This window comes from Plecotus auritus, assembly GCF_963455305.1.
Source record: "Plecotus auritus genome assembly, chromosome: 1".
NCBI classification, from domain to species: domain Eukaryota; kingdom Metazoa; phylum Chordata; class Mammalia; order Chiroptera; family Vespertilionidae; genus Plecotus; species Plecotus auritus.
The window spans coordinates 214,063,142-214,088,744 of record NC_137770.1 but is presented as its reverse complement, the minus strand read 5'-3'; the positions used below and the strand labels follow the sequence as shown (position 1 = coordinate 214,088,744).

The following is a 25,603-nucleotide window of genomic DNA, read 5'->3' as shown; positions in this document are numbered from 1 at the left end:
GGAGTCCTTAGGGAAGCAAACCAGCTCATTGTAAGCACATATTTCCTGGGCGTGGCAAGTCTAGGAACCCCTTGCCCATCTCTTTCTGAATTCTTCCAGTAGCTTAAAACCAGACCAGTTACCAAGGTGAACAGAAAATATGCTGTGTGATGTGTTTAGAAGAGCCCTGGGATGATTTCATCCAAAAAACATCTCTTTTTTTGACACCTAAGACTTAACACTAGCGAAACACCTCCTAATGTCTATCTAAAGATACCTCTTAAAATATGCCAAGGCCTCTGAAGATATTATTCCTCTAAAACATAGGTAGAGATTAGTTTACGTGGGAAGTTGTTACTCTTTCTAACAATTAAAAACACATACAACAAAAACCAACATCTTAGAACCTGGGAAGGGACACTAAGGAGAGGAGAAAATGGAGGGAGATGACATGAAGAGAAACTCGCCAAGTTTGCCTGATCTCCCCAGAGACAGAGCCATGGCTGCACAGATTTTGTGTAAGGCCTAAGGTGAGATGAGATTTAGAGAGTAGCTTCATGGAGAATTCACAAAGCTATCTGCTCATCAAAATATCAGACCTTGAACTACTCGCGACCACATGGATGACACAGACGTATAGGCATTGAGTGCAGCACCACTCTCACAGGCTCTCAGGGGTCCTAAACAACCCCACCGTTGCACTGTTCATGTAGCAGATATCTTACTGAGAACCTAGCATGTGCCACAATGTTCAATGACTGCAGCATAGCAAGGAGTAAAACAGAAAACAATTCCTGTCCTCACAGACAGAGCCCTCACTGTATATGACTGCCTGGTGGTTGTCTGTGTTCTCAACCTGTCCACCTGTTCATCACTGTGAACTTCTGGCACCCTCCTAGCTCATACTAGAGATTTCATAAATCTGTGCCTACTTAAATAAATGAGTGCCCAAGAATATGGCAGAAGTTTCCCTGGTTCAGGCTAATCCCTTGCAGATACTAGTGAGTTATTCCGCCTTTAGGGTTGGAAAGAACCAAGCTATTTTCTCCTTTTACTCCATCACTTCACCATTATTAGTTCTTTTTGCCTCAAGGACTTTCAGTGAATAAGATAAGTATGCACCAGTTGGCTTTATAAGTTCCTAGAGGTCAGGAGTCTTCACTCAGCTTCTCAAATCACTACATTTAAGGCATTTCAATGGCCTCCAGAAGATCAGAGTTGCCTCCCTACCTAGGACTGTGAGCTGCCTGACCACACAATGCCTTTTCTTGGTCTTCCTGTCCTGAGCAAAGCAGACGTAGTCTCCTTGGTCCTGCAAGGATGCATTCTGGAATTCCATGATCAAAATGTCATTTGTGCTATTAGAGAACATGGTGGCATTCATTTTCCAAAGGGCGTCCAAGTTCTTGCAAACAGGTGTGGGCAGGGCCTGTGGGCCAAGTTTGTACCAGGTGAGGTTCTCAAATGTAGTTCTGTCTGCGCTGCACCACAAAGACACGCTCTCCTGCTCAGTTGGCTGGGTATCAGGCTGCAGAGTGATTACAGGACCCTCTGAAATGTAAAACTCATGATTAGAAGATAATGATTCAACTGGGAGGCCCCCTATGGGGTTCCTGCTGCCTTCAGACTTGCTATACAGCACCAAGAGAAAGAGGCTCTAGCAATCCCACACAACGTAATATAAGAAGACAGTCAAAATGGACAATTCAGGTCCAAAATAATATTATTTTATAGAAATACGTTATTTGGAAATGTAAATAAATTTTTTATAAATATTTATCAAATATCATCTATAGCTTAGCCATAATACTAAGATGAACAGACAAAATCAGCAGCATTTAGAGGCCACTGTTCCTATGTCATTACAATGGCCTCCAGAAAACCCAACCTTGTCAACACGTCAGCAGCAAGCCCATTAGTATTGGTTGAACCCCAATAAGCAGAGCACTGTGCTAGACTCTGATGATGGAGACGTAAATATGATGCAGGACTTGTGATTATGAGCCTGTGTGAAACCATGATCTCTCCAGTGAAGTTGGATGTATCTACTTCACAGGAGCCCAGGAGCACGTGAGCAGTTTCAATTTATAAACCAAAGCATCAATTATCAGTCCAAGTCCTCTTCCTAAACACCATGCCACTCCCAGGAATAGCAAGCGCTACAGAGTATCGGACAGCTTAGCACCCACTTGGTGAGAGATCCAGCCCACCCCTTGGAGAGCAGCACTTACTGGTCACGTGAAAGGAGATGACTCTCTCTCCTCTCCCAGCTTTGTTGACCGCTTCACATTTGTACAAAGCTGACACATTTGCCGACTGGATGACAAGGGTACTTACAGTCTGTGAAAAAAAACAAATCCCAGGCCATAAACAATGGAGGCTCTGTTTATGCACATGCATTCAGACTAAAAAATGAAGCCACCCATAACCACTGTGACCTGCCTGCTGCATTCATTCTACTACACTGACCACTCATAAATGCATGCAAGTATATTATGCTGGCTTAACTTACACATTGCACAAAATGAGCTTTGGGAACCTTGTGCTGTAATACATTTTCTCATTTTCATACTTATAAAACCAGAATCACCTTATAACAGATGCTTAGATTTAACAGCATTTGTGTTTTATCTTACTCTAAGCTATTAATAATTAAGTGGTGCTTCTAAAAGTCAATGGTGTTTCCAAACTGACTTAATATGCTAGCATTTTATCATCCGATTTATTTGATTATCCTTCTCCAATATTCCTCACATATTATTATACCCTGCTTCCATGCCAGCCTTCCATTAAAGAGAGAGAGAGAGAGAGACAGATTTGCAAAATAAAGAACTTCAAACTCACTTTGTTTTTTCCTTCAATTTGGGCAAACTGATTTTTGTTTACTTCAATTTTATTTCCTCCCTGGAAATCCTCCACAGTTCTCCACTCTTTACAGGTGTATGGATTTGTCATTAAGACAGCTTGACTGTAAGAGAGATAACAGATCATGCAATGATTAAATTTTTCTTTAATGTACGTCAATAGTAAGAAAAGGAGTCAGACTTTGGTTATTATGTTCTTAGAAATAACTTTCAATGTACCCTGCCTGGTTACAAGACTTGGTGCCAATTAAAAATAGGCCTCAGCAATGAGGGAAGAGGTTCCAGGTAAATCCATTCAGGATACAGGAGGGAAGCAGCTATTCTGGGAACAAACCTCCATTCATAAATTGGATCGACAAGACAATTCAAGTTAATTTAGTTCAAAGGAAACTAAGAAACCATTGGGCTTCTTAGAGTAATCTCTGTGGGACTGTGGCCTTTGTGTAGGAAATGGTCAGCATCTGAGGCAGAAGCTAGTAGTGGCCATCTCAAAAACAACAACAGGAAGTGAACTGCTTAGGGTGGTGTAGGTGGCTGTTGTGGTTGGGTTTTTTGTGGTGTTTTTTTTTTTCCTAAGGATGTCTGGACTTGTGTTAGAACCTGATAAGCTGGGCCCGAGCCTCTAAGGCTGGCTGCAGCAAGGTCTAATGCTCCCTGACTCCAGCAGCACTTCCTTGAGATGAACCTTCTCCCAGATAAGGAGAGAAGTGGTATTCACCAGTTAATTGGAATAAGGAGAAAAACCAAAGACTGGCAATTAGCAAAGTGAGCCAAGAGCCTGCATCTGGAGAGTTGTACATCAGGGCTGACCTGTGGAGAAAAAGCTAGGTAATCTCAAGGCAGGCTACCCCACAGCAAGACTGCTAAAACCCAAGACCGAGAAAGATGGATGGAGATGAAGAGCACCACCTGAGGGACAGCTTTCGTATTAGAGACAGCCTTAGGCCAGAGTCTGGGGCAGAGCTGGGCTGTAAGAAATGCCAGAGGGCAGGAAAAAAGAGGGCGTGGCTCTACTCACCTGGGGTTGTAGGTGCACTCCTTCTCCAGCTGCCAATACCAGAGGATGTGACTCGGGGGAGGAACTGCGTAGACCGTGCAAGTCAACGTTTGGGTGGTGCCATATTTGTAAGAGTCCACAGGAGAGATCAAAGATTTCTCACCAATCTGGGGTGGGACTGGAGATAAGAAAAACCACTTTTGAATTGTCAATTGGTGTTACGGTATGAAAAGTCGACGCTTTCAGCAACAAAAGCCTACAGTTTTCAAAGAAGATGATTTTGCCCCCATTTTGTTTTTCAAAGAATATCTAGATTTGGACACAGGAGATATGACTTCTAGTGATAGTACTACTACTACTCTTGCTACCAATAATAACAATAACACTTCTTTTTTATATTGATTTTATATAATAGGGTAAATGCTAGAGCAAGTCGTATGTTAAGCAACTTCATGAATTAATGAGATGGAATTATCTGCTGTCCATTTTTACATCTTTTTTTTTTCTTATTCATTTCCTTCTCCCTTACTTATCAGCTTTCCAACTTCTCCCCACTCCCCAATCTCCTACTCCCATGTAGCTTCTAAGGGACTTTCTGGAAACTGTTACCTCCCTGAAGCTGATGTCCCCGCAAAGAAATAGAGCCAACCTCAACAGACACACAGGGCGGTGTCAGGATATATGGGGAAGCACCTTAATGTCATAGGAGAAGACCCTGAAGTGTTAATATGCCTGCCAGTAAGTAGGGAGAACAAAGAATTACAAGAGAAGCATTTCCCATAAACTGTGTTTGGAGCAAGGTATTACTGAATTTACTGGGGAGGGATGCTTTGGTCAAATAAGTTTGTTAAACCTTGAAGATTCTAAGTCTCTCCCCTTGGAGAATGGCAATATATATTTGCATACTGAAGGCCCTGAGAAGTCCTGCAATAAAGTTTTATATCACTTAGCATCTCCCACACTTACTTGACCATGATACCCCTTTCCCCGCAACACAGAGCATTTATTTACATATTTCAGTTTGAAAAAACAAAGTTCAAATCATCCTTAAATAAAACACTTTATATCTTCCCTTTATAGCCTCAGAGTCAGATCCTGGACTCCTGTTTTTAAAAATTTTGAAAACCTTCCACCACCCAACAGTGTTTTCCTCCCTGGGCATCACTGGTACATCAACTTCAATGTCAAACTGAACACTTCCCACAAAATTCAAGAAGAGTCTTACACGTTGGCAATGCCAGGTGCACAATTCCATGAGACAGGTGCAAAAGTGATGCAGCTTAAGTTTGTCAACTGTCCCCGCAGGCTTTCTCAGCATTTAGCCATTGAGGATACCATCTACTTTCACCTTGCATTTGACCACCACGCAGTTCATTTGCAAACATGTCCAGAGCACACTCCTATACCTCATTTCAATGCTACTGCTCTGGACTATTTTTATACATAGGAGCCCACTCATGATGGGCGTGAAGCAGCAGGTGACAAAAGAATAGGAAAACATAACCGTACACTTCATAATAAATTCTGGGCAGAAAAGGAAAACTGGATGGACTCACCATTCACAACCAGAGATACCATGTGGCTCTGTTTCTCCTTTGAAATGGGATTGGTAAGGATAACAGTGTAATTTCCTGTATCCTTTTCACTCACTTCCATAATCGTCAGTACATGCCCCACTTTAATTGTGTGATTAGACTCAATGGGTCTTCCATTTTTATACCTACGTGGGGGGGGGGGGGAAATAAACAGGAATTATACAATCTCGGATTTACTTTCACGTGGAACAATGCTTTGTGTTTATTTCCAAGAGTTACCATTTTATTTCTGGCGGAGGGTAACCAAGGTACTTCACAGGGATTCGGACCCGGTCTCCCACCGTGACTTCCACCAGAGACTCCATGCCACTACCAAAAGCGACAAAAGGTTTTTCTGAAAGAAAAAAAAAAAAGAATTATTCTCACAAATGTCAACTTATTGTAAGAGATCATTTGGTTTATTATTTCATTTCAAATGAAGAGTCAAAGGCCTTGGGGGTCTAAGTTCAGAGACTGCCCATACTATCCTGCTGTAAGTCATATTCCAGCCCCTCCATTACCTCCAAGTTTTGCCTTTGATTCTCTCTCCCCCCAAATGTACTCCACAGGCCTACCAATTGCTCAGTCTCAGTTCAAGCAATGTTTCCTCTGTGAAGCTTTCTCTAAGTTCCCCAGACACTTGGATGTTCCTTCTCCTCTGCTCCCATCACACTATATACATACCCACCACATGCCCCAGGACTCAGTCCTCAGACCTCTTCTCTTTATCAATTCCTTCCTCTAGTCTCAGGCATAAAGTGCCATTTACATCCTCCTAAGTGTTTGTCTCTAGCCCTGACTTTTCTGGGTTCCAGGTTTATATATTATATATTATATATTATATATTATATATTATATATTATATATTATATATTATATATGATATATGATATATGATATATGATATATCATATATCATATATCATATATCATATATCATATATCACATATTACATATTACATATTACATATTACATATTATATATTATACTAGTGGCCCGGTGCACGAAATTCATGCACATTAAAAGGGGATTAATTAGAGGAAATAATTTAATATTGCTATTTGCCCTTTCTCTATAATAGAAGTGTCAAGAGATGAAAGAAAATGAGTAAAATGTATATGAAAACCTTCCTCCTGTCAGAGTCTGGGGCACACCATGGGACCCAGAGTCAAGTCCCTGCCCACCCACATGTGCCTCAAAATCGCATGAGACCCAGACCTGGCCGCCGCCCCCGCTTCCCCTCATTGGGATAGATCCAGACCTGGCTAGTCCCATCCTTGTCAAGCCCCGCTGGGCAGGGAACGTTGCCTCAGGTCCTCCGGCCCAGACGGGGGTGGTGGGAGCATGCCTTTAGGTCCCCTGTCAAGCCCCGCCAGGTGTGGGATATGGCCTGAGATCCCCTGTCAAGCCCCACCAGGCAAGGGAGTGGGGGTGGCGCAGCCTCAGATCCCCCAGCCCGGCACTGGGACGGGGGGAACAGCCTCAGGTCCCCCCTGGGCGGGGGGCACGGCCTGAGTTCCCCCGACCCAGCACTGGGGGTGCACCTTGAGGTCCCCTGTCAAGCCCCGCCAGGCAGGGGGGCACAGCCTCAGGTCCCCTGGCTCAGTGCTGGGGTGGGGGGTGCAGCCTGAGGTCCCCCGGCCTGGTGCTGGGGTGGGGGGCATGGCCTGAAGTCTCCTGTCAAGCCCCACCTGGTGGGGGGCGTGGCCTGAGGTCCCCCGGCCTGGCACTGGGGCTGGGGGAGCAGCCTGAGGTCCTCTAGCCCAGCACCAGGATGGGAAGTGCACCTTGAGGTCCCCTGTCAAGCCCTGCTGGGTGGGGGGTGTGGCCTGAGGTCCCCTGTCAAGCCCTGCCAGCCTGAGGTCCCCTGTCAAGCCCCACAGGGGCGGGGGAGGGCGTAGCCTCAGGTCCCTGCTGATTGCTTGTTAAGGCTCCTTATGGGAACTTGGCCTCAGCTGTGGGTGCAGCCATTTTTGTGACAGAGTGATGGTTAATTAGCATATTCCCTCTTTATTAGATAAGATATTATATATTATGTATTATATATTATACTAGAGGCATGGTGCATGGAATTTGTGCATGGGGAAGGAGGTGTGTGTCCCTCAGCCCAGCCTGCACCCTCTCTTATCTGGGACCCCTCGAGGAATGTCCAACTGCCCATTTTGGCCCGATCCCACTGGGCAGTTGGACATCCCTCTCACAATCCAGGACTGCTGGCTCCCAACAGCTCGCTGCCTGCCTGCTTGATTGCCCCTAACAGCTTCTGCCTGCCAGCCTGATTGATGCCTAACTGCTCCCCTGCTGGCCCGATTGCCCCTAACTGTCCTCCCCTGCAGGCCTGGTTGCCCCTGTCATCCCCTGCAGGCCTGGTCACTCCCAACTGCCCTCCCCTGCTGGACTGGTGGCCCCCAACTGCCCCCCCCCCCCACTGCAGGCCTGGTCCCTCCCAACTGCCCTCCCCTGTAGGCCTGGTTCCCCCCAACTGCCCTCCCCTGCAGGCCTGGTCCCCCCCAACTGCCCTCCCCTGCAGGCCTGGTTCCCCCCAACTGCCCTCCCCTGCAAGCCTGGTCCCCCCAACTGTCCTCCCCTGCAGGCCTGGGTCTCCCCCCGCCCCAACTGCCCTCCCCTGCAGGCCTGGTTCCCCCCAACTGCCCTCCCCTGCAGGCCTGGTCCCCCCCAACTGCCCTCCCCTGAAGGCCTGGTTCCCCCCAACTGCCCTCCCCTGAAGGCCTGGTTCCCCCCAACTGCCCTCCCCTGAAGGCCTGGTTCCCCCCAACTGCCCTCCCCTGCAGGCCTGGTTCCCCCCAACAGCCCTCCCCTGCAGGCCTGGTCCCCCCCAACTGTCCTCCCCTGCAGGCCTGGGTATCCCCCCACAACTGTCCTCCCCTGCAGGCCTGGGTCCCCCCAAACTGCCCTCCCCTGCAAGCCTGGGTTCCCCCAAACTGCCCTCCCCTGCAGGCCTGGGTCCCCCCAACTGTCCTCCTCTGTAGGCCTGGGTCCCTCCCAACTGCCCTCCCCTGCAGGCCTGGTTGCCCCCAACTGCCATCCCCTGCAGGCGTGGTCCCCCGCAACTGCCCTCCCCTCCTGGCCATCTTGTGTACACATGGGGACGGCCATCTTGTGTGTTGGAGTGATGGTCAATTTGCATATTACTCTTTTATTAGATAGGATATCTCCTTTTGGATGTTTAATAGGCATCTTCAAATGAACACAGCCAATCCTGTTTCTCCTCATCTTATTCCTCTATCAACGTTCCCTATCTCAGGAAGTAAAATAACCATTCACTCAGTTGTTCATGATAAAAACTCAAAGGTCAGCTTCCATTCTTTTTATCTTGCGCCCCCCTAGCCAATGAATTAATAGGTAGATCCTATTGGCTCTAACTTCAAAAATATATTCAAAATCAGATCACTTCTCACTACTTCTACCTCTGCCACTTTTGTTTAAGCCACCTACCATCTGTCACTGTATTTTTGTGATTAGCCTCCTAACTAGTCTCCCTACTTCCACCCTTACTTCCTTAAAGTATTCCATATAAAAAAAAAAAAGATAATAATCCTATAAAAACATAAGCCAGAACATGTCTCTCTCCCTGCTTAAAACCCTGCTATGCATTCTCATATTATAAAACCCCAAATCCTTACAAAGGCTCATAATTTGGGTGCCACATAAATTATCATCTAAACTGAGGCATTTATGTGACTGAAAGAGAAATTAAGTTATTTGCTCAAAGCCCCACAGAAAGTAATTCAATCCAGATTTTTCCAACTGCAAAGCCCATGCTTACTCAAGTGGGACTCTCAGCCTTGCAATAAAATGAAAATCTAAAAACTATCTTAGATAATAACATTCTGCATATTATAGTAATAATAGCACCAACAACTACTACAACAAGTACTATTTAGTGAGCTTTAATGATCTATTGGCTCATCTCACCATTAAAGTTGGGATTTTGAATCCAAGCTATGCTCTTGGCCTCTAGGTCATGTGGCCACCCTAGCAAGAGTTCAGAAATCTATAATAATAAAAGCGTAGTATGCTAATTAGACTGATGAAGCTGGGGCTGCGAGGGAAGCCTGGGTGCTGGGTGCCAGAGGGAAGCCGGTGCCAGCAACCGGGGGAAGGAAGGACTACTCTTGCTCGAATTTCGTGCATCAGGCCTCTATCTTCTGAATGATCAAAATAGGGTTCACTAGCTGATCTGAATTTATTTAAATTATGTCACATTCCAAAACACAGCATAATTCCAAAGGAGATCTTAGCTTACCATGGACCCTGACGAATGTGCTGTTCCTCTTGGTCATCAGCCCACTGGAAGCCTCACAGGTGTACCACCCTTGGTCACTCCGGGTTATACCATCTATAGTCAAGGTGCTCAAAAATTTCTTCATGTCACTCCCAGACTGGGTTTTTAGGTCCCGGTTCACAAGTTTCTTATGCTGATGCTGAAAAACAGTTTACTAAGTCCAGGATAATATTACCCAGTAGATTCTAGATACCCAGAACATCAAGTCTTGGCTCTTGGTGGATACTACTTAATGCTGATAATAGAGATTTCAGAACTTTTAACTTATGTAAACAACAAATATATTTGGTTTCAGGAGAAATAAATGGAACTAAATGAAATAGGATTTTTAAAACCTCGCATAGTGGGAATGAGATGGGTATGAACTGCAGAAACAGGCAAATAGGATCACTGTTTAAAGAGAAGTGTGTCTCATGCCACCTCTTGAAGAGAGAAATTCTCTTAAAGGGAAAATAGATCAAAGACTTTGCAGAACAGAGAAATAAAACAACCTGTGAAGATGGAATCACCCAGAGAAAACTAATCTTCAGAGCCTGATTGTAGCAGAGTGGGACAGAGAATTCTTGGCATTGCATCTTCTTTTCCATTAATGTTGTCTGTTCTGCAATTCTCTTAAAGTGTGTGTGTGTGTGTGTGTGTGTGAAGATATTTACATTTTATCTGGCTAGAGAGGTCCCTATCTCTCTCAAGCAAACTCTATTGGAGCTGATTAGCAAAGTATTTAGAGAGCTGGCTTTAAATTGTTAGTGTTACCTTCAAAGAAGGGTATTCCCAGTTGAAGTCAATCCCCACATTTAGTTCAGTCCTTGCTGTACAATTTAAAACAAGCTTCTCTCCAACAGACAGCTCGACTTTGTGAGCGGGGCTCAGAACTACATCATAAATCTTTGACCCTGGAGCAAGTAAATTGAAAAAACAGAAAGTGAGAAGGAAAACAAATCTATGAGTTGGCACAAGCTTTCCCCAAATGATGCAACATTAAAATGGGTCACATCATCTTTCCCTGAGGGTTTCACCAATATTTGGGAGCTCTCAGACAAATGGCCTGTAGAGATTTACAAAGCAAACCTTCGGGGATCTCAAAGATGTTGGAGCCCAGTGGAGAGAAAAGTAGTAAAATTTGAGTAGTCAATAGCCAATGGGGCCAGCTTTAGTAAATTGCTGAACTTTCCATAAAATAGGTATAATTAAAATAATCGATGCCAAGCAATGCTCTGAACATTAAATTTTCCATAAAATATACTTCAGTTAATAGTATTCTTTTTCATCCTTGGTCTTGGCAAGAAAAGAGAAAACCTTGATTGCACATGGGTTTATTTGATTTTTTTTAAAAAAAAGAGTAGATATAATGAGTTGCCCAATACTGTTTCTTGAGTTAATATATTTTTCAAATCCCTGTCTTTCACTCTATACCTAAAGCTCCAGGATCCTAATACAGGAAGCCAATCTTTGTGTGTGATAATAATGATATAGAAAGGAACTGTTCTCTTACCTACAACCACAACTATGTACATAATAGACTGGTAACTTTCATCATTAATTTTTGCTTCACAGAAGACCATGCCTGCATAGCTGATCATGTAGCTGGGAATAGTAAAGCCTTTCTTGCTGTCCCAGGAAATTCTATTACCATCAGGAACAAACCTCTTTTCTGGATATCTCTAGGTAGGAACAGAAATGTCAAATATTTAATCAAGTGCTATCCAAAAGCAAAATCATGTAAAATGATCACTAAAAAATTGACGTTTTAGGAATACAAATTGGTTTTCTTTATTGTCATTTTGACCCTTCCTATACGATCTTTAAATATCATTCTTGATGTTATATTATAAACAAGCTACCCATCTTAGTAGTTTAAAATTAAGACAACAGAAGAGAAGACTGAAGATGTAACTTACTGCACAAAGTGACACATTGAGGTTTGAAACGGACCCAAGACATGGAATCACCACAGTTTTGTTTTTGTTCTCCATGATGTACACAACTCCATGTTGGTCGCTAACAGAAGCAATAAATGGAGACCTGTAATCTAAAAGAAAATTTCATTCTGTTTACTTAATGGAATTTACTGGAAAAGTTGGTTATCTTTCAGGTTCTGAGAAGTGAATGATTGGAATTGACATTTCACACTAGGGAAAGGGATCCACAGGTCAATCTGCTGGTACATATCTGGCTCCCAGGGTATCCTGCAAGAAGGGTGTGTGTGTGTGTGATTTTGTGTGAAAAATCTGAAAGAAAAATCACAGAATGGAACTGACTCCTTTCACAAGGATCATCAATAAGTATAATATATCTTATAGGTTCCACATTTAAACAGAATGATCATTATAATTTTTTCAAAAGGAATGAGTATACTTCTTCATTTTCATATACACATATACATTTTTCATATACATTACATTTTTCATATATAAAATTTAAAATAGATTTAAACTTTTATTGATGTTAAAAAAAATTCATGTTCTCTTTCTTTAGGTGAATAATGTAAATACCATGAAAATAAATTAACAGGTCCCAAAAGAACTTTAAAATAAGCAAGAAGTAACTAACAATTTTTGAATTGTTTTATATGGGTATTTCAAAATTGTGAAGACTCAGTGTGAGATTCTTTATAAAATTATGTTTAATAGTTATTGTGTCTAGTTTAATATTCAGCGGTCATTAATATCTTCAATGACAAAAACTTGAAAAGCCACCATGGCAAAGAGTGAGAAGAAAACAAAAGATATTTTAATGCTGTTCAAACATTGTTCATACAATGTTCATACGCTGGTGGGAAACTCCTCCATTCCCCAGAGATAGAGTTAATGTGGAGTGAAGTCATGCCTGAACCCTCACAAAGATAATCGTTCAAGTTGCTATGCCCCACACACCTGACTTAGCATGTTCAGAGTGCTTCAAGATGGTTGGTCCAAGGGAAGGAAGAGTTAATTAAACCAAAGGGGACAAAGGCAACTAATTCTCTCAACAGCAGAAATCTGACTTCCTTCCCAGCTGGAAAGCACAGAAAGACAGCCAATCCAGCCCATCACATGCCATAGCCATTATCTTGCCAGGCCAGGGCCCACTTCCTGGCTCCATCCATTCCTGGAGGGAATGGGGTCAGAAGACTAAGGAAGTAAGGTGGAGACCAGTGGGGACATCCAGTATTTTCTTTCCCATTGTTAAGTTTCATGACCACAATCTTGAACAGCTTACCTCTTCAACAGGAAGCCGAATTTGATGGTATACAAAAGATGAGCAATATACAAATAAACAGTGCTAGGGCTTACTACTTCTTAACATTGCCTACCATTCATCCATATGGTAGGAAATGTTATAGAGCTTGCTTACAGAAGCCTTTGGAAACTAAATTAACCCCTTGACGTAAGACTAAAGCTATTCGGTAAATCAATTCTATTTCAGTATCCCATGAAAAAGGAAATAAACAAAAGAAAACCAAACAACCACCCATCCTCTCAAAATAAAATATTTACTGAAACTCATGAAATGAGTTTTCACATGTCTCCAGGTTTCCTGACTCCAGGGAGAAGGAAATAAGGAGATATTATGGGAGAGGTTCATCGTGTAGTCTATTTCCAGACAGGCTGAAAGCAGGAAATCCTCGCAATCTTCTGAGAAAGCCTGGTCTCCCAAGACTGCCGGATCAAAAGGAGCCAGAAATTCTCAAAGATCTGAGCTTTGTCTCTTTCACATTCTGCAGAGAGGAGGCACAGAATTCTACCTTGGGTCGTGCTTAACCTGGACAAAAAAGTAATACTCAAATACTATACAATCCAGGAGTGACATGTTATTTTGATGTGTTCTCCACTTTTCCATTGCACTGACTAAACTGCATTATCAAAAGGCAAGTGGATATATTCCAAATATGTTTTTCAAGCTGACAAAATTCTTGTGCTATAAAAGATACTTCTGGAAAAAAGTCGAAGCCATCTTCACCTACCTCAAATCCTCTGGGATTTAAAGAGGTATACAAATGTATAAATAAAATGTCTACAAAAGTCATCTACACTGAAAAAAAAAATTAGTACATCCAAGCAAAATACTGTACAATATTTACATTTCTCCAAATTATATGATAAGTATCTGATTAGTTAAGTCAGTTTTCACAGGGAAATTCAGGTAGTAGAAGAGTTTTGAAATACAAAGAATGAATTCATATTATAAATACTGAATACATGTAACATTGTATTTTATCCTGCATGGGTGTTAATTGGCCACCATGGTGTCAATCTTATTCTAGAATGATGTACCATATCATGCACCATCTCAGACCATACAAAGGAGAAAAACACTGTCCTCAAAGGCCCTTTGAGGCAGCATCTCCATTTGCACCAAAGTATAGGAGTAATCTACTATGAAGTTTAAGAGGGAAAAGTTCCTATGAACAAAAGAGCACCAGATTCCTTGGCTGTTTCCCTGTGCATTCTTGGGGAAATCTCTTACTGCTGTAGATAACCTATCTCTCCACAGAAACCATTCCATAATTCACACTGAACCTTCCTTTTCAAGTATTTCTGGGAGTGTTTTTTTTTTCCTCAAACATCAGAAGGCTTTTTATAAATCTCCATACCCAATTGTGAACACAGATTTCCCTTAGAAACAAAGATCAGAACGAAACTAATTGGCGAAAGAGATGTAACAGAGCCCAAGCTCCAGAACAAATCAGTGCGTCTTATGCTCAGAGGGAGCCTTGGGAGAGAAGAATTTTGTATATTCCTGTTGGCCAAGAGCCTTTAGGGTGAGCCTTTTGTTGTATTCTTTTTTGTGCCTATTGTGTTTTATAGCTGGCAAATCAATGTGGGAAATGAATTTCTTTTAACCACTTACCTTGAACGTAGACATAAACAATCGAGGCCACATCAGTGTCCTGGTAGAAGCACTTGTAGGCTCCAGTATCATTTCCGATCACTTTGGGAATTGTGAGCATCTTACAGAAAAAGCCGTCACTGCAGTCGGTCACCTCCACTCTTTTCTCAGAGCCACTCTGATTATTGGGCCAGAGCCAGTCCAAGTCCCTCTGTCCCCTGAAAAATTAATTCCAGGAAAGTATTAATGTGAACTGCCACATTATGAAGCTGTTTCTAAATAAAAACAAACCAATAGAAGTTTAGGTTCTCAAACTTATATAGGCTTCTCAACAGAGTCACACAGATTATTTCAACAAATGACAAAAAAACATAGACTCAGATTCAGAAATCACTTATAGGGATTCCTGAGTTTTTTTATTAATTTACGCATTCATTCATTCAACAAATATTTATGAAGTATGTGCTATGCATCCAACTAAAGATACAGCCATGAAAAAATCAGACAAAAATCAATGCCATTATGGAATCTCAGTCTCGTTGGAGGAGACAGGCAATAAAAAAGTAAATAAACCTCAATATAGCAGACATTTTTAAAAAATTAAAATGTATGCTTTACCCAGTGGTGATAAGTACTATGAACAAAATATAGATGATACAAAAAAAAGAGTAAAGAGTTCTGGAGGGAGGAGTCTTGATGAAGTGGGCTATATGAATATCAGAAGGAACAGTATTCTAGGCAGAGGGCACACAAAGGTAAAGGCCTTGGAGTGGGTACATATCTGAAGTGTTAAGGGAATAACAAGGAAGCCAGAGTGGCCAGATAAGAGTGAGCAAGCAGGAGAGTAAGAAGTGAGGTTAGAGAGGAGTTCAACTGTCTAAGAGCCTGGCAGGACCTGTAAGGAGTCCATTAAGACACAGATTACTTTTTTAAAAACATGTTTTTATTGATGTCAGAGAAAGGGAGGGAGAGGCAGAGGGAGCTAGAAACATCAATGATGAGAGAGAATCATTGATCGGCTGCCTCTTGCACGCCCCCTAATGGAGATGGAGCCCGCAACCCAGGCATGTGCCCTGACTGGGAATCCAACCGTGACCTCCTGGCTCATAGGTCAACACTCAACCACTGAGCCACAGCAGCCAGGCAAAACATAGATTACTTGTATCACAGCATTTCTCTACAGAGTTCCAAGGAGGATAGTCAATGTTAAGAAGACGGTTACATACTAATCCTTGTTTCAAAGAACTTGAAATTTCATGAAGTTGCAGTTACATTCGTGGAACTTCATAGCTTTCTCAGAACATAAGAAATGTTTATTCGGAGTTTTTAAAAGGAGTATGAAAATTTTGAGGATTTTAAATATTCTTTGTTGTTGAAGGTAAGAGGCAAATCTAGTGAGAAATGTGTATTGAGATAGCAAAGCTAGAGAAACAGCACCTGTTAGTGTAATTTTTCCCCCAGGTATCGGCGACCTACCCTTGATAATGGACTAGGTATCCTTTACACTCTGCAATTTAAAATAGATCTGTGTCACTGTGCTGAACACTTGGTATTCAGCCATCATAAACAATATCAATAAGTTGCCCAGGGTTTTTGCTGGACCTCCAGCACTCTTCTCAGAGGGCAACATTGCCTCTACCCACCATTCTGCCAAAACACACTGGTCTTGACAAGCGTCTGCATAATCACTACATTGAACCCCAGGGTCTTCTCCTTCTCCTTCTCCTCAGCCTGGGTTAGTGGCTGAAAGGCAAAAATTAAAGGTCTCTTCTTCTTGTCATAGAGGCCTGTTTTTCTAGTTAACAAAAATCAATAATAGTATGGCTTCTTGCTAGCAAGTGAGAAGAGAGGCATTCCAGAATATTGAGCCAGAGTATGAAGTTCATTACCTATGCAGAGCAGGTACTCAGTAATATTAATGGCTGAATATTAAATCGCAACTACAGTCAGAATTTTATCATGACATGAAGTTCTTGAAAAGAGCTAAACAGATGCCCAAGAGCCACTCACAAGCTATGTTATAAATATGGCCCAAAACTTCTTCAACCCTATCCCTTAAGGCAGTGGTCAGCAAACCACGGCTCGCGAGCCACGCGAGCCGTGGTTTGCCGCTCTGTTGACTAATGAGTTTGCCGACCACTGGACAGGGGCTTAATCACAAGGAACAACAACAGCCTGTAATTATTGGAGTCGAGAGTCTAGGTCAGTGGTCGGCAAACTCATTAGTCAACAGAGCGGCAAACCAAGGCTCGCAAGCTGCATGTGGCTCGCAAGTCGCAGTTTGCCGACCACTGCCTTAAGGGTATGTCCTCAACTTCATTTATTTATTCAATATTTATTGAGTGTCTACTATATAATGCCTGGTTCTACACTGGTTATTGGGGGGAATTGTTGGCAGAGGGCAATAGAAAAAAGAATGCAAGCAAAATCATGCAGAATTTTTGGGAGAAAACCTTTCTCATTTTTTTCATTATTATATCATTTCTTAGAAACATCACTACTTATAAACAATTACTATAAATCTATTACAATTATGCTGTATGGAAATTATTTTTTTGCTCAATAATGAGTTACTTAATACAGGAAATACGTATCTACATATCTAAAATCAATCCTTACCTGCAAGTAATCTGAAGAGTTGTATTAGCCATAATTGTAAGGATGTCTTTTTGTATGCTGAGCCTGGGTGGGTCAAGAGAAACACTAGGCAAACCTAGAAACAAATTAAATTAATGAATGTAGTTGCCACTGAGTCAGACCCAATAGGAAACACCTTCCATAAACAATGCATACTCCATAACTTTAAAAGACCTCTTCAGCAATTCATTAAACTGTGAATTTACTTTTCACCATTCCCAGTAAAAGTTCACAAGCTGTGTCATAACAGGAAGAATGGGCAGATGGTCATAAACCAACACAACAGTTCTGCAATTCATGGAGCTAGGGTGGAGTTCCTGTTTTCCTGCATTGCCAACTTCAAGGTCTTACAAAAGGATATGGGGCATTGAAACCCAATGAACCTTCATCTGATGATCTCACTCTCTGAGGAAAAGACCCACTGACATTTCTTATAAAACATAGGATGCACACATTCGACTAAATTGCTGATTAACAAATACTACTTAGAGAGATTTCTATATAGTTCATCTGTACTCTGAAGGGGGTAGGAATATCCATGACCTTGTCTCATTTTCCTTTATCAGTTTTCTGATAACTAAACTGCCAAAGTTGAAAGACTACATTAAAACCAGTTGAGAGAAACTGAGTAAAATGTCACATAATATGCCTATTAATATACTTTTCCTCAGAGAATAGGACTAGAAAAGGTGTAATGTTAATGAATTGCAATTGGGGAATCTCAACTTAACAATCAAAACTCTGAGTTCCTCCTGAAACCGAGTTTGGAACACAAGATATCTGACTTTACTTAAAAATACCATAGGATATATTCCTCACCCTGGGTTAGGTTACTCCACAGCAAGAAAATTGAGTTCTCTGTCAACTAAATGCAAACAGCTATCAGGTTTTGAAAGAGCATCAGAAGAAAACAACAACTAACCATGATGCTATGGTCTTAACTAATATCCAGATCTTCAAAACACCACCTTAACAAGAGATTAATGCTTGATAAGCACCCAAGCTTAATATGATTGTTAACTCTCATCAACTAAGTACAAATGACCCTCTTGGCCTAAACTGGCATTGACCTCGTTGGGCAGATAAGAGGGTATTCGTAAATATGAGAGCGTATGAGCAAAGAGAGCATGAGCAAATATTCAGTGCAATATCCAGTGCATTGGATCTATGTATCCCAATGTGAAGAGCTGCAGGCAAAATGAGCAACTGGGCACACATGTTCTCACACACTCACCCAGATGTGCAAAATAGGTTGCTGACATAACTGTAGATTTGTTGACAAGTAACATACTTAAAAAATAATTTTAAAAAGCTTTAAAAACCTGAAAATCATTTTATATCAACAACAAGTCTTATAAACTAATTGGCACTGGTACCAACTTGTGTTTCAGGCAATGCTTCTTGGACTTTAGGTTGTGTCAGAATGTCCCTGGGCCTACAAATCTGCATTTTAACAAGCACATTGGGTAACTCAATCCTACATGGTCTCTGGGCCACTCTTGGACAACTGTTGGTCTCGGATGTTCAGTTAATTAGCACAGCACTTTACAGTATGAAAGACAAACAATAAAGCAAAATGTTTAAAAGCAAAAGAAAAGCCTTCTAATAATGGAGTCCCACTTTGTCTAAGAAAAGGAAAAGGAAAACAATTTATTTGGAAAATAAACACTAGGTTGAGAAACATATCAAAAACAACAACTTAATTAATTTACACAATGATCCGAATGGGAAAGAACCCATTATTTAAGCGCATGCATATGAGAGGGGAAAAGTGGTAGTGAAGACTAAGTTCTGCCCACCCCACCACCAAAATGAGAGATTCTTGAAGATCTTCATTAATTATTGCAACAGATTATCTCACACTCTAGATCAGTGGTTCTCAACCTTTCTAATGCCGCGACCCTTTCCCTTTAATACAGTTCCTCATGTTGTGGTGACCCCCAACCATAAAATTATTTTCATTGCCACTTCATAACTGTAATTTTGCTACTGTTATGAATCATAATGTAAATATCTGTGTTTTCCGATGGTCTTAGGCGACCCTGCTAGCGGTTCTCAACCTGTGGGTCGTGACCCACAGGTTAAGAACCGCTGCTGTAGAGCCTTAAAAACATTTTTTAAGTATTTTTCAATCAATACTTAAAAACATTTTTAAGTATTTTTCCTGGGAAGCCAAAACAACACTATACTTTCCTAGGGACACATCAACAACAACAAAAAACTATGCAACAAGGCTATCAGTAATGGTAACTTTCAACTCATATCTGTAGACCAGCACTCAATTTTTTTCTCTATTAAAGCTTCATTCATTTTCATTGGCAAGTTTGAGTTCTACTCTTCAGAAAGTTCTAAAGAAATAACTATAAGAAGTACATATGCTACTGCTCAATAAAAAGCCCTTCTATGTTCAAATCCCATAACCAAAATTGATTAATTTGTGCACTGTTACCCTTCCAAAGACTGGAAGGAAAAACAACGGTGCCTCTGTCTCTAGAATTTGATGGCACCAATTAAGTCCAATCCAATTAAGCAAGTCACACACTCTGAAAGGGCAACCTCATCATTATATTCAGGGCAACCCGATGACCAGTTGACTACTGCTACACTATGAAACACCCCAGGCTTAAAAGGAACTCACTTCTTTGTGAGATACAGAACAACCACATGTTCCAGACCTTCATTCTCTCCCTATAAAGGGGGAGAGGGCGGGCTTGTCATGGACAAATGAATGTCCATGGTGGAGCTGGCCCTGGATGAACCAAATCGTTTAAAAAAAAAATCAGTAACTGTAGACAGATGATCTTGTTACTTTATACGTCTTTTTTTTTTTTAAAGACCCGAGTCTTTTCTTCTTATATAAGGATTTTTTCCTGAATTATTTGATATCTCTCCTCCCCCTTTCTCCATCCTGTCCCCTTTCTCACCCTCCAAAGAGTGCAAATCTGGAAATCAGCAAACTGTGGCTACAGAAAACAGATAGGGGCAAGGGGTGGGGAGAGAAAGAAAGAAAAAAAGGCAAGAGAATTTATTGCATCAAGAGTATATGTGTTCCTAATCTCGAAGGAGCTAAATATTTGGTGGCAAGGAGAGGGAGAGGTGTGCTTTATCTAGGTACCAAGTCCCCTGGAGTAAGTTTTCAGAACGTGAACTTCTGACCATGCGCTTACGGCAAGGACCAAAGCGCTTTGAAAGATGTGAAATGGTTTTTCATAGGAATGTGACTGTTACTTGGAGACACTTTGGGAAGCTGTCAAAGTCCCGAGTCCAAGCCCCAATTTCCCCCCTTCTCTCTGCGAGGAAAACGGAGTCCTGCACCAAGACGGGGAAAATGCCCGCCCGCGCTCCGGACCCCATCCCATACAGTGAGTGTGTGAGTTCGAGCCAAAAGGGAAGAGCAGCCCCGGTCACGGCTTGATTCTTTCAGAGGCAGAGCTGAGTGCAAGGTGCTCCCTCCAAGGCTCCTTCCCTGCGCGAGAGCAAGGATGGTGCGAGCCGGGGACCTCCTTCCACCGCTTTTTCCGCCTGTGGGAGCATCTCCTGCCGGCCAGCCTTCCCACCCCCGCCTCCCGAGAGCCCGAGGGTGGCTCCAGCCGAGGCCCCTGTCCGAGACCAGAGTCGTGGAAAAGGCACCGGGCTCTGGAGACCACCAACTTGATAGGGAATCCTGGGCCAGTCGCTGAGCCTCGTTGGTAAATGAAAGAACACAAAGTGTCCGGTCACTTTCAACTCTTCAGCTCTAAGATCCCAGGGAGGTCTGGCCTCCGGGTCCTCTCCGCATCCCCATCTCCCCGCCCGCACCCGGCCTCTCAGCCTTCCTCCTAGGGAGCGGGCTCCTTACCCACAAAGGCAGCCCGAGTCTCCACGCAGAGCCACAGAGCGATGGCCAGCAACGCCTTGCTCTCCATCCCGCACCCCGCGGCGGGCGCAGTGCCCAGAATTGGGGCGCCGGTCCTGTCTCCCCCGGCCCGCCCCGCAAAGAAGGGGTGGAGGTGGACCGCGCGCTGCAGCGCAGGACTCCGGGGTGCGCAGGGTGAGGGTGCCTCGGCTCCGGCCTCCGCTGCAGGGTCGTCTGCGGGCGCGGGTAGCAGAGGATACCCCGGCTGCGGGACAACTCCGGACTTTCTGTAGCGCGCGAGTGCTGTCCGCGCGGGCAGAGGAAACCCAACCATACACGGCCTGCTCTCCGGGGTCCCGGGACCAGTGCAGAGGGAGAGCCTGTGGCAGAAACTCTAGAGCGCGGGGGCGGGGCGATGCGGGGCGGGACCGGGGGCAGGACTCCCCCCACCCTGTGGCCGGCCCCGCCCCTCAGCCGGGTACCCCGCCTGGATCCCCGGCTTCCAACGCCCATTACATCTCCCTATCTCTCCCTTGGCCCGGAACCCCGCCTGGCCCGAGTCCCCCGACGTCTCAGACGCAACAACCCCGTTTCTGGCAGAAATAAAATGTAGCCGCCAACAGGTTCTGAGCCACTCCGAGGTTCCTTCGGTTGCTGGACCGCCGAGATGCTGGGGAGCAGTACTGGGAGCTCAGCGAGGGACACTGCGCCCTCGGGATGCGCGCCAACGTTTGGGAAGGTCTTCCGTGCCACGTGGGCCTCAGTGGCAGGAGTCAGGTTGAGGATCAGCAGCAGGTTAAAGCAACTGGGGAGAAACAGGTACGCAGCTGAACCGCAGGATCGCCAACTGGCCAGGGCTCCAGGGATCGGAAACTGGCCTTGACTCCAGCGGGCATGGTGTGCTGCTTGGCCAGCACAGCTGTAGTGTAAAAATCGGAATCTGAAATAGTCACAATATGCCCTTCCCCAGTTCTCCAAAGTTCCCGGTATTTTCTCTTCTACCTGGCAGCTTCAAGTGTTTTTAAGTTACCTGTCAAGCCCCCAAACGCATTTAAATTTGAGACACAGGCCACCCCCCTATCTGGCTTTCGCCAAAAACCTACCTCAGGTCTCCAGAGAGCTGGAGGCACCCAGAGCTCTGGCATACCCACCGCGGGAGTGAGGGTCACCCGTCCGGCCAGTGGGGCTCTCCGTGTTCCCCACAGGGGCCTAGCGTGACTCCTCTTGGGCCTTAGGCCAGGCCCCTGTACAGAGCACAGCTTCCAGACAAGATACCGGCTGAGGGGACGGAGGCCCAGCAACCTGCTTCACTGGAGAAGCTGTGAAGCGGAAGCTCCCAGACCCTGGGCACCCAGAACACTGCACCAAACCTCACAGCTCTCTTCACATGTGTCCACTCTTTGTGGAGCTTGGGAGAACTCTGATTCCTTTCTGAGCACATTTAGTTCTTCTTTTCCCTCCATTTCTCCCCACATGGGGGGCATGGCATCAGATATCTCCTAACTTCATTCAATAGGGATCTTCCAAATTCCTGTCTCCTACTTCTCAGGTGCTTTTCAATGACAACTTAAAGGGCCATCCTTGAGGAAGGTGAAGAGGAAAAATTACTTCTACATATAGTCCAAACCCTTCCTCCTGAAATACACAATGAATGTAAACTGCTGCTTTTGTTATACTATTTTAAAGAATTTTTTTGTACTTACTCCTTTGCCAGGTTAACAATTGAAATACCTTTTTTAAAATATATTTTTATTGATTTCAAAGAGGAAGGGAGAGAGAGATAGAAACATCAGTGATGAGAGAGAATCACTGATTGGCTGTCTCCTGCAGGCCCCTACAGGGGATCAAGCCCACAACCCAGGCATGTGACCTTGACTGGAATTGAACCCGGGACCCTTCAGTCCGCAGGCCAGCGCTCTATTCACTGAGCCAAATTGGCTAGGGCAACAATTGAAATACTTTAACTCTGAAATATAATGCATGTATTTGGTTTAAAAATATTTTAATGTGAAATGGTTTAGAATGAAAAGCCCTTCCTTCAGCAGAGGCAAGCATTTATACCTTCCTTTTGTTCCCCAAGCAAATTCTATGCACGTGTGAGTATAGTTATATCACCCTCCTCCACCCACAAAGAGTAGCCTGGGTATTAATGCTGTTTGAGTGTTGGCTTTTCCATTTTAAAATATAACTTGGAGATCATTCTACATCAACCCTCGGGGCTCCATCTTGTTCTTTTCAATAGTGGCATGGTGTCCCATCATATACATGGACTAATATTGAACCATGAGTTATTTGTTAGGGGCAGGAGTATCCCTAAAGAAACTCCTCACTTCCTGCTAGTAAACTTAGCAAAGAAAACAGGATGGGCTCTGGCAAAGTTGGATAAGGGGGAGGAGATGAAACATGAGTTGCAGAAGGCGATTTTTTCCCAACTCTATCTCCAAACAGTTCTTCTCTCTCAGCCTTATTTACAATGCATGACACTTCCTTTTCCACATCTCACTTAAGAAGATAGTGTCTCCTCTGAATGCAAACCAGAACCTGCAGGCCATGGTAATAGCCCCCTTTAGAAGTCTTGGAAGGAAATGATGCGCCTTTGATGGCCACAAGACCAGAATTTGGCAGGGTCTCAATGAAATCAGTCTACCACATTCCCTCCCACACAGCACTCAGAAATGCCTTGCATTCATGAAAAATGGCGAAGTATGTTATTTACTGTTTTTAAATGTCTATCTAGGCCCTAGGTACGACAACCACCTATCAAAGTACCCATAAATGGTATTCAGACACATCTGTGGCGAAACAACAAAGAATGGTGCTAGGTTCACAGACTCTGGGGCCACACTGTCTGGGCTTGACTCTCAGATTTACCCCTTACTATCCATGTGGTCTTGAGTAACTTATTAGTTAAGTATCTTTCTTTTTTTAATGATAATAGATAGTATCTTTTTGTAGGGTTTTGCAACAATTAAATGATGTAAGGCACTTAGACTAAGACGTAACATCTGGTAAGCACAGATGCCCAGCACATAGTAAATACTTCACACTAGGAAGTATTCTGCAAAAGTTAGTTAGGCATTACCATGCACGGTCTCCATCATGCTGCCATGACCTAAACTGCGAAGAAAGCTCATTCATTCAACAGTCTTGGAGCACCGCCTATGTGCTAGGCACTAGGACTAACGTTACTACGGTGAAAACAATGAGAGCATAAATGAGCAGTCTTCACAGTAGCTCCGCTCAGGACAAATTTAACTTCATCACAACTACTGTATCTCCAGCTACTTCTTTGGGTTTTATGCACACAATATATATTGTTCATATCACCAAGCAAGCTGCATAAACTACACTCTGTGTAATTTGGTTCCATCACCAGTATTTTGGACTTCATATCTTAAAAAGTAAGTATGAAGATGAGCAAAAGGTTAATAATTGTGGGAGGTGAATGATGGATACATATGATTCATTTTGCTATTCTCTCTACTTTTACATGACTTTCCATGATAAAAATTTTTGTGTTTTAAGAAAGTCTAACCAAAGTGTTGCCACTGATTTTTCCATTGTCAGTGTCTTGGCATTTACCTCTGCGAAATGGTCAAAGCAGGGAGGCAGATGGATGGAAACTTGCACTTTTGACTTTGTATATTTCTAAAACGTTTTGTCAAAGCAAGAAAGTGTTACTTTTACAAATAAAAAGTCCAAATCAGTATCAACTCTGTCTTCCAGTGGCTGTTATATTTCCCGATCGTGCCATTTGTTGATTACATTTTTGCATGACACTTTCTCCTTGCTTATGTTTATTCACTTAATTTGTTTCCCAGAAGCTGTGACTACCTTGCCAGAGGTGGACTAGATTTCATAGCTGGTGTGTACTCATGACTATCATGCGTTAAGAGATTATGAGCATACCCTTTCTCCCTCGTTATCCTACTTCCTTACACGCCCACGTTTGTTTTACTCTCTGTATGACATATTTTTAACTTAAAACGTACAGTACTTGCATGTTCAAGGTAAAGAAGGCTAGGTCAGGCTTGCCTTGGATGTGCCTATCAGAATTTGGTTTCATTCTTCTTCTTTTTTTTTTAATCCTCACCTGAGGATATTTTTCCATTGATTTTAGGGCGAGTGGAAGAGAGAGGAAAGACAGAATTATGGATGTGAGAGAAACATATCAATTGGTTCCTCCTGCACGAGCCCCAATCAGGGCCCAGGCCAGGGAGGAGCCTGCAAAGAGGTATGTATCCTTGACCAGAAATGAACCCAGAACTCTGTGGTCTGCCAGCCAATGCTCTATCCACTGAGCCAAACTGGCTAAGGCTTTGGTTTTATTCTTAAAGTCTTACATTCTAATAAATATAACCTCCCCCCCAAAAAATAAGTAAATAAAAATAAAACAAACTCCCCATCCTTTTTGTGAAACAGATGAGACAGATGAGTAGGACTAAAGTTACTATGGTGAAAACAATGAGAGCATAAATGAACAGTCTACTTGCAAGGAAAAATCTCAGTTACTATAGATATGTATGCCTTTATGCCCTCCCAAGCTCTCCCATATAGTTTCTTGTTATATCTTACATACGGATAAATAGAACAAGTTTAA

The 25,603-nt window shown here is 43.2% G+C and overlaps 1 protein-coding gene across 2 annotated transcripts in view; it reads right to left on the bottom strand.

The window, feature by feature from the left end:
- KDR (kinase insert domain receptor) overlaps positions 1 to 21,366 on the bottom strand; it is a 45,852-nt gene extending 24,486 nt beyond the window's left edge. For both annotated transcript variants that reach the window (XM_080682522.1, XM_080682521.1), the window contains exons 1-13: positions 21,007 to 21,366; positions 17,151 to 17,244; positions 14,553 to 14,749; positions 11,621 to 11,751; positions 11,215 to 11,383; positions 10,476 to 10,615; positions 9,684 to 9,861; positions 5,655 to 5,769; positions 5,397 to 5,560; positions 3,862 to 4,018; positions 2,824 to 2,947; positions 2,211 to 2,319; positions 1,210 to 1,530 (exon numbers count right to left, since the gene is read on the bottom strand). In XM_080682522.1, coding sequence (XP_080538648.1) covers positions 1,210 to 1,530; positions 2,211 to 2,319; positions 2,824 to 2,947; positions 3,862 to 4,018; positions 5,397 to 5,560; positions 5,655 to 5,769; positions 9,684 to 9,861; positions 10,476 to 10,615; positions 11,215 to 11,383; positions 11,621 to 11,751; positions 14,553 to 14,749; positions 17,151 to 17,244; positions 21,007 to 21,337 — 2,230 coding nt within the window. In that variant the 5' untranslated portion in view covers positions 21,338 to 21,366. The remainder of the gene's footprint in view (positions 1 to 1,209; positions 1,531 to 2,210; positions 2,320 to 2,823; positions 2,948 to 3,861; positions 4,019 to 5,396; positions 5,561 to 5,654; positions 5,770 to 9,683; positions 9,862 to 10,475; positions 10,616 to 11,214; positions 11,384 to 11,620; positions 11,752 to 14,552; positions 14,750 to 17,150; positions 17,245 to 21,006) is intronic.
- Positions 21,367 to 25,603: the final 4,237 nt, after the last annotated feature.